The sequence below is a fragment of the Centroberyx gerrardi genome, chromosome 6 (assembly GCF_048128805.1).
Source record: "Centroberyx gerrardi isolate f3 chromosome 6, fCenGer3.hap1.cur.20231027, whole genome shotgun sequence".
NCBI classification, from domain to species: domain Eukaryota; kingdom Metazoa; phylum Chordata; class Actinopteri; order Beryciformes; family Berycidae; genus Centroberyx; species Centroberyx gerrardi.
Window position 1 is genome coordinate 29,643,168 of NC_136002.1, and position 15,232 is coordinate 29,658,399.

Genomic DNA, 15,232 nt, shown 5'->3' on the forward strand with positions numbered 1-15,232 from the left:
CCAGCCCAGATTGTCCTCAGAGACACAGAGATGGATGCTAAATAAAAATGTAAAATGTGTTCTTCTATGATTGAAACGTTAGGCTGATTATGTCCACTCTCTCCCGAGCCCTATTCAGAAATGGAGTCGTTTCTTGGAAGTTTCTAACCATGTATTCCAGGCAGTGTGTGTGTAAATTAGATCACGGTTGATCATCTGTTTTTATCCGGCGCTGTGGATGCTGGAACGAGCAGCAGCCATTTTGACTGATGATAACTGGCTATGGGTTTTTTCACCGCTCCTGAATAGCGACAGACGAGACAAAATATCAACACACTTTCTACGTATGGTAGTTGAGTCTGATGAGGAGTGTGTTTACAGTGTGTGTTGTACTCGGCTGCGACATGATGCATGAGTGTATAGTGTGTTGTAAACCCGTGGGGGATAGGCACCTACCGCAGAGTGCATGACACATAAAAACCAACCAATACTGTTTGTCTTCTTGGACCCAGAATTAAAAACAAAACAACAACTGACCCTAAAAAGGCCTTGAATAAACCTCTTTCCCCCAGATAATGTGATAGTCCTTTACTTGTCCCTCTGTGGATCCCCAACACCACTGACCATCAGGCCTCAACGCTGCAACAGGCCAGCGTCCTAGTGCAAAGAAAAAGTTGCATAAAGTCTCAGTTCATCGTTACCATGGACATCATCATCATCATCATCATCAACATCATGATCATCATCAACATCGACAACAACATTAATTCCTGAACAAAGCCCTCTACAATCCTCATACAGTAAATCTGAATCCTGAATCTGCGCACCACTCTGAGTGTGATTTTGTATGGAGTCAGACTGAGAAGAGTCTGCATCAGTGTTTCCCCCCGCTGGAATACAGAAAAAGATTTTGACTTCTGTTGAATAGTCAGGTTGGGACACACAGTATTGGTTTCAATGGGGAGTTTTAGTGCTGCATGGTCTAAATGTTGTTTCAGCGAACTTCATTAGTTTTGGTACCAATGGAGAGTTTTAGTGTCACATGATCTAAATGTTTCTGGGAAGTTCGTTAGTATCGGGTTCAATGGAGAGTATTAGTGTCACATCATGGTCTAAATGTTTCAGAGAATTTCTTAAATATTGGTTTCAATTGAGAGTTTTACTGTCACATGGCCTAAATATTGTTGCATATTGTTTCAGAGAACTTCATTAGTTTTGGTACCAATGGAGAGTTTTAGTGTCACGTGATTTAAACGTTTCTGGGAACTTCGTTAGTATTGGCTTCAACGGAGAGTTTTAGTGTCACATCATGGTCTAAATGTATCAGAGAACGTTATTAGTATTGGCTTCAATGGAGAGTTTTAGTGTCACATCATGGTCTAAATGTATCAGAGAACGTTATTAGTATTGGCTTCAATGGAGAGTTTTAGTGTCACACGGTTTAATGCCATGTCAGATGCTTCTCCAACAAGCTAAGAAACAAAGCAGGAGGAAACACTGGTCTGCATCCAAACCTCAAACTGAAAGATTTCCAACAACAGCAGCAAAGATCTACATTAATTTTCAATGAGAAATAAAAAAAAGAAAAGAAAAAGAAAAGACTGTACATACATTAATGAGAAACCAAAAGTTATTTTATTGAGCATTTCATCTACGCTGACACACCGAGGTTGATGTGAACAGAGCAGCATAGATACACACAGAGAGGGATGGGGCTAAGTGGAAAAACAAGCTAGCAGGAAACCACGGATGTTTTGGATCGTTGAACCAAATCTAAACATTTATTTTGTAGTTTTGTCAGTCTGTCGTGATGTTAGCCGTGCCGACTCCTACATATCTGCTGTCAGCATACTGTAAAATGGTCCAAATTACATCTTTTCTAATGCTAACTAGCATAAGGACAAAGTGGTAGCATTAGCTGTGTGTATCTGTGTGTATCTACAGCAGTAAGACAGGAGGTGGCAGGAGCGCCGGGACTGAACAGGAAAACTTCATCACACACTTCAACATTAGATCCGTTTAGTGACGGGAGCCCATCAAAAATCCTTGTACAGTGAGAGTCTGAAATATTAGGATCACCTTTCTGATATTTCACACAATCCATGTCTCAACTGAATCACAGCTAATCATGTTACGCCTTAAACACACCGACTGCATCATCGTGTTGTGTCGAACGCAACTGACGTCAGTACACAGCGAGCGCTATCAAGGCCATCCTTTTCAACACTGGACTCGTCGACAGATGTGAGAATAACCGGCTCTATCTTGTCTATTTACATTATTATTCCCTCCAAAATGTAAACAAGAGCAAGACAACAGAATAGGCTGTCACTAAGCTATGATTGGTTGTAATGTTTTGATATACAATACACAATCAAATATGATATAATTACTTAAAATAAGTCATGTTTGGTTCTCATAATATGATATTATTTAATAAAAATGTCTAACTGGCTACCAACGGCTAGCACAACATCAGATATTTTGATATTTTTGGTCAGGTCTACGCATTGAATTTGATGCAAATGTTGGATAGATCCAACGCATGCTTCACCCGAAACACACTGCAAACTGCTGCAGCACGCAATAAAGCTACAGGGAAATGCAGCATTTCATTGGAAATGAACGGGACGTCCGGTGCAACACAACGCAACGATGCAGTCGGTGTGTCCAAGGCGTAAGGCGAGGTCAGTAAACGTCACACAGCTCACTGTGACGCTTTATACCAAAGAGACGAGAGAGGAGAAGATCTAACGTTGGTGAGTCCGGCTTTCTCTGCTGCTGTTCAGGAGACAGTTTGGATTTCACTCTCAAGTTTTGATTCGTCACTTCTTGCGGGAGGAGAAGTGACCAAACCTGACACCAGAATTTTTATTTGGGCAAAGTTAGGCTGATAAGATTTGTATTTTTACATAGAAATCTTGCCTAGTAGCTTCAAAAACACTTCTTTAATGTTTCTCTTCCCTTTCATCGACCCATCCCATCATGGCTGAAGTGGATTTTATAGGTGAAATCAATAAGGATTGTGGCTTTTCCTGTATTCTCACTCGGTCAGTCTATTTCATCAAATGAGTAGATCCTAAAATTTTGTGTATGAGGCTCACAACTCAAAGTGTGTCAGTTCATTATGCTCTCAGCTTCACGGAGGCCTACTGGACTGTGCTGTGTCACATTACATGGTAAAGTTCTGCTCATTCAATACGAACCTCTTTCAGTTCTTGCTATGTTTGTTGTGTCCGACATGCATGTAATGGATTGCATTGATTTGGCATTCATGCCTAGTTTAGATGCATAAAATGTGTTGAAATATAAAAAAAAAACAAGGTAGAAAAAGCTACTGTACTCAAGACATGTTTTATGATTCATAGACCTTATGATTATGATGAACCAGACATGGTGGGTCAAGAATTTGAAATCCGTACTCGTCATTTTATCTGGGATAGATTACGTTTGCCTGGCACAGTGGAGTGAATGGACTCCTTTTCAGAGTTTAAATTCCAGCTAACACCGAAGATATTGATACTGCCAGATGATAACCTTGTATCTTCAAAACGTCAGCTTTTCAAGAACTGAGAAAATTGTTAATTTCACACTGACAAACACATATTTCTGAAAATATAAAACAAGTTCTTTAGTGGGTTTCTTGGGCTCTAAAGTCATGGACGTTATCCAGCACAGAGAGGACGATGTAAACTTTAGATTCAAGTGAAAGGACGAAAAACATCTGAATTGGAGTTACAAGGTTTTCACACACCAGCAGTGACATTAAAACATCCGTCACATTTGTAAAGATTTTGTAAAGGATTTCAAATGCTTTCTGACCCATATCTGTTCAATCTTTCTCCTCATTCCTACCAAGTCACTTCTTTTTCCCATTCACCCTCAGTGGCTGGAACATCCCAAAATCCCCCAGCCACTTTCACCAGCTGACGTTTTTAGTGTCGAAAAGGAAAACCCAACGATTGGCCGGTAGAGTCGACAAACTCAATTCCCACTCAGGATTTCTCAGCTTCGTGTTTCCCTGTACAGTTTATGGCTTTGTGGTGAGTTCACAGAAAAAAAGAAAACAGAAAACGGTGTGTGGATGCGGAGCAAATGGGCTGCAAAGACAAGCTTCTTTTGACAAGTGATTTTCTCTCCAAGCAAGACATGCAAACTCACAACTCACATACGTACATACAGTCTAAAAGGAAAACTCCCTTTCTAAATACTTTGTCAATCTGAAATCCCTCTATTGTTAAATGATTTACACCTCGCTGGGTGTGTGTTCTGTTTTTTTTTAGGTCAATCAGATATGGGCCATATGAGCCGTGGGATTTCCTTTTTCATTCATTCATTTATTCATTCATTCATTCATTCATTCATTCATTTATTCATTTCTGTCTAATTGTACGTCAATGGGATGTTGACCTGGACAGTTTGATGGACTTTTACACTCTGTTACATGAATATGTAACCGTTTGCTGAGTTCTCCTCTTCCGTGTGTGTGTGTGTGTGTGTGTGTGTGTCAGTGTGTGTGTGTGTGCCGGTGTGTGTGTGTGTGTGTGTTGCGGAGGTCTGTGTTGTGAATCTGACATGTCTGGAAGACTGAGGTGGTAACTGAGGGGACAAACATGTTAACATGTGAAGCACACGGTAAAGCACACACTAACATAAATAACCTGAGAGCTATGGAGACCCTGGGAGCGGAGAGCAGCAGCGGGCGCACGCGCACACACACACACACACACACACACACACACACACACACGCACACAACATTTTTAAACTACGTATAAAAAGGTTGCAACAGATTTGTGTGAATAAATCAAAGAGAATGTCCATTGGGTCTGAGGGGGATTTATGTCTTCCTTTATATCTGATGTAAGAGAACAGAAGAGTAGAAGAAGAAGAAGAGTAGAAGAGTGTTTTCAGCCCAGAAGCCTCATTTATAAACACACACTACACATAAATGATGTGCTTATGACCAAATCCAAGCCAAATATGTCTTCATCCTAATGCCAAAATCTGCAGGTTACACTGATTTTCTCTAAATTACCTTTGATATATCAAAACCTAAATCTAAACCGCTATATTTACCCAAGGTGTGAATGTTACAGATGTGATTTTTTTTTTTATCACTTTTTTGAAATGATCGTTCCAGATAGTCTTGGAAAAGTCAAACAACAGTTTTTATAAATGAGGCCGCTGAGGGACGAGAGTTAGTAGATTAGTGCTGATTTACACTTCTGTCTTTAGATGTTTTATGAATTTGAATCCTGTCCTGTAGCCTTTAGGTCACAGGTTCGATTCCCAAGACCCTGAATCCTTACTAGATGGAAGGAAAGCTGCTCTGCGTCTTTATCTAGGGCAGATTTTAAGATTCGTTGAAAGCAAATTTCATTTTTCAGGTTTTTTTTTTTCAGGATTTCAGGCTTTTTTTTTTATATTCCTGATTTAAGTTCGTAGCTCTGGTCGCTCCTCTACTCTTCTTTTGTCTTAAATTATCATCTTTTACCTCCCTAGCGTCAACATTGTTCATCGGTGTTGATTCAGCCATAGTGAGTTTGGATGAACCTGGTGTCAATGCTGTTTGGTTTGAAAGTAAAACCAGTTACAATTCCACATTTTCTTTTTCACGGCAGACGCCAGACCTTGAGACAGACGGAATAAAGTGGAAAAACGTGAAAACAGAAAAAAAAAAAAACAACAACAACGGACATTTCTCCAAGTTTGTATGTGTGTAAAACATTTTGGCATAATTTCATTCTCTTTCGATTTTCGAGGAGTAATAAGACATAGTGTAGGATGTCTTGACTTACAGACAGACAGATAGATAGATAGGACAGACAGACAAGAAATACATACAGATACAGCTCATCTCATAGAAAAAACAAACATGAAACAGTATGAGCTACGTTTTCGTACTACCAGCAATTAATAACAGCCTTCAAGTTAACGTGACGCGTGTCCCGTCTCTCTCTCGCGTTTTAACGCCGCCCCGGGTTTTAGCGCGAAACCCGCCCCGCTGTAGTTATCTGAAACAGCCACCAGGGGGGCGCGGGCGGAGCGTCGGCGGCCGTCTGCGTCCTCACAGAGAGACAGAGAGGAAGAGAGAGAGAGAGAGACGCCTCCTGCTCCAAATCTGTCGGTCGTACGAGTGAGCCCGGGTCAGTCCTACTGTCCTGTGTGTGGCTTTCAATCCAAACACAGCCCGTTTGTAGACAGTGTCGGAGAGAGAGAGAGAGAGAGAGAGAGAGAGAGAGAGAGAAGGAGGGGGGCGTTCACTACCAGTCTACGACCCCCCCTCCCTCCACAGTTCACACACTTCAGTCCCAAACGAGTCCGTCACCCGGCTCACTTCTTCTTACCGGACTTTTCCGAGCGCTTGGCGTCCGATTTCTCCCCCCTGTCTGACCTCTCTGACCGCTCGCCTCTCTCCCTCTCCTTCTCCCTCTCTCTCTCTCTCTCCCTGTCCCTCTCTCTGTCGGCCCGCTCGGCCCGGTCGGAGCGCTCGCCGCCCCGCTCTGACCTGTTGTCCGCCTTGCTGCCGTCGCGGCGCGTGCCCTCGTCGGTGGATGAGGTAGTTGGCTGGGGCTGGCCCCATTTGGCAATCTCCTCGTGCTCCGAAATACTGGCGGTGATGTTGGTCACCCACGCTTTGAGATCGTCCTAGGATGGGAGAGAGAGAGAGGGAGAGGGAGAGAAAGAGAGTGAAAGACAATGACAGAGAGGTGAGGGTCAGATGTATCAAATGTAAAACAAAACAAATCTAAACAAGAGAGACTGAGATACGGTCAGGAAACAGAAGGTTGTTTGACACAAAATGATCACAAAACATTCAGTAGTGAGGATAATCCAGTTGAATTCAATGAGAACAGGATTTTCCACCTGTTCTCTTCAGCTACATTCACACTGCAGGCCTTTATGCTCAATTTCTGAACTGCTGCTCATATTTGATATTCGATGTGAGAAAGACATGTGTGCGTAGAATAACAAAAACAAAAGCCGCTCCATCTGTTTTTGTTCCTATATGCTTCTCCCGCTTGTTTCACACACATTTTGATCACAGTATGTGTCTCTGAGGTTTGACAGAATTGAGGCGTCTCATCAAATGCCAGTCAAGTCGACTGGCTTTATTTCTATTGTTGCGTCTGGTTGTCCTAACTCTGCTCAGCCAAGCTGCCATGATGCCAAAATTATGACAGTTGTCTCAAGTGAATGATGCAAGATTAACTTATTGTCATGGCAACGCTGATAAATTCCAATTAGAGTGTTCCAACACAAGTCACATGTAGGTTGCATGCCTCGGGATCCCATTTCGTACCACATGCTACATCAAAATTGAAAAAATGAGACAGTGCTGATTAGAAAACATCAGATCTGTGTCACATGTGAGGGGGAAAAAAAAAAGCAGAATTGGGGCACTTTCAGCTGCAGTGTGGCTTCCCAGTAGTGTTTCCACTGATTGTTATTTACTGTATGTTTCTGATGTGTGTACTTGTGGTGTTTCATTGATAAGGATCCTTCCTTATCCTTAATTTCACACTATGGGATCAACTACTACGTCTACAACTACCACTATTGTGTTGCTCTGATTAGAAATACAGGAATGTCTCACCTCATCTTTTGCATGGAACAAAAACTCGCTGCCATCCTTCGTTCTGCAATAAGAAGAGAGGATTTGAGCTACATATGGTGCAGTGACGAACGTGTTTCAATGGATAACTTTAAGGCATATGAAATTGTTTATTAGTAAAGAGTCAGATCTGGATCAAGTAGTATTTGTAATTGTCCTTTTTCTAACCTGCTTGAAGGGTCTGATGGGTGGGGTTTGCCACATAGGATATTACACTGAGAACCAGGATTTAAAAGAGTAACTAAACCCCAAAACTAAATCTGTGTAAAGCCTTAGATCTAATTGTAAGAAGAATGCTACTGAAGGTGACATCTGCTATTGGCTGATCTTTGGTACCAGGTGATGTCACCTTCTATAGAGTACAAGAGGTGGTGACATCACTTGGTACCAAGATCATCCAATAGCAGATGTCACTTTCAGTAGCATGCTTCTTACCAATAGATGTCAGGCTTTCCACAGATTTGGGTTTGGGGTTTGGTTACTCTTAAAGACAGGATTTTATTTTAAAGTCACTTTTGCATACTTTCCGGTGATTGACAACTTGACTGACACTACCATTTCTCCTGCATGCAGTAAACCCCGCCCAGTTAATGCTCCAAGAAGGTTAAAACAAGCATCTAAGAGCTATTTGACCCAAGCCTGCCAGGGATATCTCTCAAGTCTTAATACTGTGGGGTTGAGTCTGAAAACACGCTTCCACATCTACAAACCAACAACAAAGTTTGAACAAGAGTACGAATATGAAACAGCCGAGCTCCTCACTTGAGCGTGAAGACGTTCTTCTTCTTCTTGTAGCCGTTGGTGACGTCGCAGTTGCAGTGGGAGAGGTTGAGCAGCGGCTCGTTGTTGTAGGGCGTCGACGTGTTCTTGGCGTCCTTGTAGAAACCCATCTCCCCTTTGTTCAGCACGCAGTACAGGTTGACCCATGACCTGCTGTGGTGCGGGAAGAGCGGGGAGGAGGAGGAGGAGGGAGGAGGGGGGAGGGGTCGGGGGGAGACGGGAGGAGTCAGGAAGAGCCGCGGAGTTGTTCTCTCTTAAGCTAACGCCTCACTCACCTGACCAGTGCAGGCAGGTAGGTAGGCGGGATGGACCGGCGCACAGGGCCAAGAAGGGAGGAGGACACACACTGCCGAACAAACACAGACGAAGGGACGGACGGACGGACGGAGGGAGGAGGTGGGGGGATGGAGGGGAAGGGTACTGTACAGTGTGTGTGTGTGTGTGTGTGTGTGTGGGGAGGGGCTTATATATGACTTACCTTGGAGGAGACGACAGGAGGAGCAGCCAGCAGCGAGGAGGGAGAGAGGAGAGAGGAGGGAGAGGAGTTTGGTTAAATGGCATTTTGGCAGCTTTCTCACAACACAGCTAAAAGGCTGGTCATGCTTCTCCCTCAGTAGTGAGCGCGTTTACATGCACACAGCAGTCCGGTTAATAGTGTCTATCCCGATTAAGGTATTATTCAGAGCAAGCTGTCTGTGTGCATCTCAATATCCCAATCACAAATATCCCTGCGCACATGAGCTAACGATATTCTGAAGGTTACAATGGAAACAGAACTTACAAAGACTGGAAAAAAGCCACCGGTACACGGGATGAGGTGTTTAAATGCCTGATAATGACATATACCACCTATCATATTTAGGTTTAAGACAAGATAAAATGAAACTTTAATCATCCTGAGGTGAAATTGGGTCTTTGCAGCAGCAAAGAATATGATGTAGATAAAATATAACAAAAAGAACATATTGAAGATTAAATATACAGCGTCTTATGCTAATGAAGAGCTCCTACTGCGCTATGTTGACTACTGACAGATTGACAGATTAACACATTTTTGCAGTTTACACCCCAGTTGGCAGCCAGTTTCTCATAATCAGGAGAGGAGCTCATCCGGTTATTGTAAATGGGATATGCACCAAATCTTAAAAGGAACACTTGGGTATCCCGAATAATACCAGAATATTAATGTGCACGTAAACAAACTCAGTGCCTTGTCGTGTAGCTATGTAACAGAGACAGGTTGAATCTCGATCCTCTCTCCAAGACTAATTCTACCCTCTCCCCTCGCCTCTTTCTCTACACCGATTGGAGGAGAAGGTCTGAGGTAGGCCCCGCCCCTCAGGTCCTCTCCTCCAATAAAATGAGACCGGGAGGTGAGAGGAGAGCACAGAAGAAACCAAGGGAGGATTTCTTTGAAGATTCACACTTGTCCAGATTTAAGCCATTCAGTATTAATGCTTTACCTTGGCATGTACATAAACAGGGCATGTACATACGAGAGTGGGACTCATCCACAGGCGGAAAGGGATGAGTCGTTAGCTGTGCGTGGTCAGCCCAGCCACTAGGGGGCAGTGCAGGGAGAGACTAAGCCGTTCAGATGTTGTGATTTCTATACGGGTGTCTCTCAGGAGGAAGCAGGGGCATGGATGGTCATCTGTGGCAGCTAGGGAGGTTTTAGGCCAGGTAGTGTGTGTGTGTGTGTGTGAGTGTGTGTGTGAAAGAGAGAGAGAGAGACAGAAGAGAGTGAGAGAAAGGGTGTATGTGTGTGTGAGAAGACTGCGTGTCAGAGAGAAGTGTGTGTGTGTGTGTGTATGCGGGGCCAAGCGGCTGGTCACTAGGCAGGTTCGCCACCAACAGCTTCGTCAACCCTGGTCCTTCACCCCCACTGCATCCATCAACCAGCCAGCCAGTCAGTTTGCTAGCCAGCCAGCCAGTCCACTAGCCAGCCAACCACTTCTGCTGCGCTATATGCTGTGGGCTAGTGTTGGATTGATTAAGAGGCATCATGGGCATCATGCATGTTGCTGTTGCAAGCAGTGAGATGTCTGCTGGTCGTTGGTTTAATTCATGTAACTGTCGGCTTCACGTTCTGATCCTCACGATCAGAGACGATGTATAAATAATCTGAAGCTACAGCCAGATATGAAGATAACATAAGAGTATCTCCTGGTGCTGTAATTAAAGGGATTCCTTGACATTTTGACTTCTGGGTGGGTGTCTGTCTTCATTAAATAATTGTCACATTGTGAAGAAAACTACAAGCTTGCAAGCTAGCAGCGCCACTCGGTTTCAACAAGGAATGCAAACAACACAAGATTTTTACTGTCTTATTGGTCAATACTAAGGATTCAACAATTACTTTGCCAGGCGCTGAGATTTCTAGCTTTCAAAAACGAACTTCTCAGCTTGTACTGTTTTTGAAACAAACCCGCACCCCCTTGCATTTTCAACTGCTCAAAGATCGACGACGGTCCTGTAAGTGAGCAATCGGCATTGTATTGTAAATGACAAATCTGTATTATTTTGCTTCTGCTTAATGTTCATAAAGGAACCCGGTCAATTGTAGATTTTTTTTCCTCACAATGTGACAAATGTCTGGTGAAAAAAAACAAAAACTCAAAATGTCAAAGTGTCCCTTTAAGCCAAGTATGCACATATGTAAACCCATGAGCCTATGTAGAATCGCTTCCAGAGAAACATATGGCAGAGATGAACATCTAAAGCTTAGCTAGTAATTGGTTACATTACGTTGTCCCAGGAGCCGGGGCAACCAATAAGACACTAGTAGAACTGTCATGTGACCAAATGTCATCTGTGTCAGTCATGCATCTGTCCAACATCTCAACATGTCAGAGGTAGTGTCAGCTGAGTGTGTTAGCTCGTTAGCTTAGCATGCTAAAGTCATGCCCCTGTCATCTGGGTGGAGTCAATAAAGGAGGGGACAGTGATGTCACCGGAAACAGACAGTAAAGGTACAACAAAGTGTGCCGCCAACATCAGTCAAATAGTATTTGCAGATACTTTGAATGGATTTGTTTTACCCAGCTTCAGTCACAGATGGATGGGGTTTGCCACATAGGACAATAAACTGAGTACCATACAGTATTTGAAAGTATACTTTTCTGTGATTGATAACTTACTTACCACTATCTGAATTGCTCTGATGTGGTAAACCCCGCCCATCCGGTACTCCAAGAAGACTAAAATAAACACAATTATTTGCAAATACTATTTGACCAAGGTATTTTCTACCCACTCAGGTACTAAATCAAAACCCCAAAAGTCTGATACTCATGACGTCAATGTCCGCCCTCCTTCTCAACTACTTCTACCGTCCACCCATCCAGCTGTGATGACCCTGGACGCCCACCTATTGGCGCTCTTCTTCAGGCTCTCGATGTCCAGCTTGCGGAACAGGAAGCCCTCGTGGTGTGCGGTGTGCGTCGGGGGCTGGGGGACCGCCGGGCAGCTCTGGGCCGGAGCGGACCTGGACCGCCGCGTCGTCTCTCCCGCCTCTTTGGGTCGCGGTCGGCGCCGCGGTTTGGGTCGGTCCCGGGCTCGAGGCCGCTCGGGACGGGAAGACTTCTCTGGTACCCCGTTAGGCAGGCGGGGCACCTCTCCGCGGGCCTGGGGGGGGACAGGAGGGGTGATGGAGTCGGTAAGTATGTTTTTCATCTTGTAAAGAGTCAGTAGGTATGTTTTTCAAGGAGTAAAGAGTCAGTCAGTATGTCTTTCATGGTGTAAACAGTCAGTATGTTTTTCACTTCCTGAAAGAATTAGGAAAGTGTGGAATAAAAGATAAGTGGTGTTCACAATGTCAGAATGATTCAGAATTAAAGTGTATACTAAAATCACTTTACAGTAAAATACTTTTTCAGTGATTATGAAACTTTCTGGCATGCATTGTACTTCCCTATGTAGAAGACCCCACCCATATGACATCTATGTAAGCTAAAACAAACCACACAAAGTATTTTTTAACACTCGGTCTGAATGAAAGCTGTAACAAATGAGTCTCCAGACCTGCGCTGCTTCTCTTTCTTGCAGCTGTTCTACAATGTCTGCCAGGGTGGATCGCTTCTCTCTGTAGACAAAACACAACATCAGAATTCAGATTAAGGGTTCTGTGAAAAAAAAATATTCAATTGTTTTTTTTCCCTTTTTGAGTGCTGAAAAAGCTTGAACACACACCATCATCCAGTACATTAACACATCATTGACAACACACATTGCGGCCACAGCAATTACATTTTTACAATCACAAGTTGTAGCTGTAATGCCCAACAACTACTTAGTTCAGACCACAAAATGATCAAATACCAACCCTAAATGTAAATTCAAATGTCAAAATAAAACATTCAAACCACACCATCAATTACAACAGTCAATTTAATACACTACACATTACATTATGCACTTTACATATCATTATAAATGATCTTACTCTTTATTTGGATCCCTATTACCTTATGCTGCAGCACCCGCTAATCTTCAGGGGGTCCACACATAAAAATCAGACAAACATCAGACACACAGCACAACGCAGACGGCAAAATACAGACAGCACAACCTAAGGGACGGCTCAGGGACACGGTTAGTCTCACCCTCCTCCCGAGCGTCTGTCTGAGTGCTCCTTGCCGGTGTCGTGCTCGCTGGACTCCTGTCTCTCCACCCGGTGTCGGTCCCTCTCTCTCCGCCGGCCCTCGTGGCCGCCGTGGCCCTCCTGCTCGCTGGACGTTTGCCTTTCCAGCGTCCGTCTCTCCCGCCTCTCCGCCTGTTCCCTCCACACCTCCTGAGGCAGCTCGTCCCTGCGAGCCTGGATCAGCTGCTCGCTGGACAGCTGCCGCTCTATCCTGTGTTCCCTGTGGTGGGCGTGGGTCTGGGCCTGGGGCTCGGCGTGGGCCAGAGGGTCAGTCCTGCTCGTGCTCCGAGACGGTCTGCTGGGCTCGCTGTGCAGCCTCTCCCTGCTGGGCTCCTGCAGCACCACCTCGGCCATGACGGCCACCTCCCCTCTCTCCGTCCCTATCTCTCCCATCATCATCTCCCTCTCTCTCTCCCTCTCCCTGGCTTTCTCCAGCCGGCTGGCAACAAGCAGCGGCGTCACCACGTCGTCGATGTGTTTGATCTTGGGTTGCCGTAGATACGGGGACGACTTCGCCTCCGCTTCCCTCGCCGCCTGGACCGGCTGAGGTACGTGACTCATCACTTTCACCACCTGGTCTCTCGCCGCGTTGGCGCTTTCTCGCACCTGATTGGCCGAGACCAGCATGGCCGCCGTGGCGACCGAGGCGATGGAGGAAGCGGCGGGCTGGCCCAGCCCCGCGGCCACGCCCACCACCCCGCCGTGCCGCGCCTCCAGGGTGTGGCGGTAGCTGGAGCCGTTCATCACCGGGGTGTAGTTGGCGACCGTCGACCCCAGCCGGCGAGCCACGGAGGAGGGGGAGGGCGAGGGGGTGGCCGGCGAGGGCGAGGGGGGGGAGCTGGCTTCGTTCTGCTCATAGATGGTCTGTCTCATGACGGGGGAGATCGGGAGACGGGTGAGGGCCGAGGCACTGGGGGAGGCGTCTTGGGGGTCCAGGAAGACTTTACGGCCCAGCAGGGGGGTCGGGGGGAGTTTACTTTGCTCTGCTTTCAACTTTTCCACCTGGAGACAGAGAACAGAATCAGGTTCAAAATCACATACAGTCACAGATCCAGTTACAGTACCAAATGGGAAAGCTCTGTAAAAAATGTTTACAAAGGAAATAACATCTCCTGCTCACATGCCTCACCAACAATCAACATACAGTACATGTCTCATTTCTGTGCTGTTTCTGACTGGGAACTGATCATTTCACCATTGATACATTGATCGATAATGTCAGCTTGCTAGCTAGTATCTGGTCAGCTAACTATCACTGTTAACACATCTGATCTGTGCACCAGCTAATGTATCTAGTAGAAGCTAACGTTAGTAGTGGCTAGCTGGACCTCCATCATGGCGTCAGATGTGGTCACAAGGAAATTTGTGACGCAACTGCAAAGAGTGACAGTCCAAGTGATGATGAGGGACACGTTACCGTGGTGAGTCGTCGCAGCGAGCTGAAGCGCTCCTCCCAGGTGGCGGCGGCCTTGCGGAACGCCTCGTGTCGACGAATCAGCTGCTCCACCTCGTCCACGCTCCCGCCCAGCTCGTTACTGTTGATGAACGGCTCCTGAGCCGTCAGCCACGCCTCCGCTACCACCGCCTCCTGGGCAAACTGATGCACCTCCAACACTGAGGAGAGGAGAGGAGGAGAGAGAGAGAGAGAGGAGGAGAGGAGAGGAGAGGAGAGAGGAGAGGAGGGGAGAGGAAGAGAGAGAGAGGAGGGGAGAGGAAGAGAGGAGAGGAGAGGAGGAGAGGAGAGGAGAGGAAGAGAGAGAGAGGAGGGGAGAGGAAGAGAGGAGAGGAGAGGAGAGAGGAGAGGAAAGGAGGAGAGGAGAGGAGAGGAAGAGAGAGAGAGGAGGGGAGAGGAAGAGAGGAGAGGAGAGGAGAGGAGGAGAGAGAGGAGAGGAGAGGAGGAGAGAGAGAGGAGAGGAGGAGAGGAGAGGGAAGGAGGAGAGGAGAGGAAGAGAGAGAGAGGAGGGGAGAGGAAGAGAGGAGAGGAGAGGAGGAGAGAGAGGAGAGAAGAGGAGGAGAGAGAGAGAGAGAGGAGAGGAGGAGAGAGAGAGGAGAGGAAAGGAGAGAGGTGAGGAAAGGAGGAGAGGAGGAGAGGAGAAGAAGAGAGAGAGAGAGGAGGGGAGAGAAAGAGAGGAGAGGAGGAGAGAGGAGTGGAGAGGACAGGAGAGAGGAGAGGAGGAGAGAGGAGAGGAGGAGAGAGGAGAGGAGAGGAGGAG

The 15,232-nt window shown here is 45.8% G+C and overlaps 1 protein-coding gene across 1 annotated transcript in view; it reads right to left on the reverse strand.

Annotated features, from left to right (window-relative positions):
- Positions 1-6,315: 6,315 nt before the first annotated feature.
- The window catches only part of sptbn4b (spectrin, beta, non-erythrocytic 4b), a 94,198-nt gene continuing 85,281 nt past the window's right edge, over positions 6,316-15,232 (reverse strand). Inside the window, 7 exon segments of the mRNA XM_078284106.1 lie at positions 6,316-6,630; positions 7,580-7,622; positions 8,360-8,530; positions 11,748-12,004; positions 12,401-12,461; positions 12,982-14,021; positions 14,437-14,633. Of these exon segments, the coding sequence (XP_078140232.1) occupies positions 6,316-6,630; positions 7,580-7,622; positions 8,360-8,530; positions 11,748-12,004; positions 12,401-12,461; positions 12,982-14,021; positions 14,437-14,633 (2,084 nt within the window).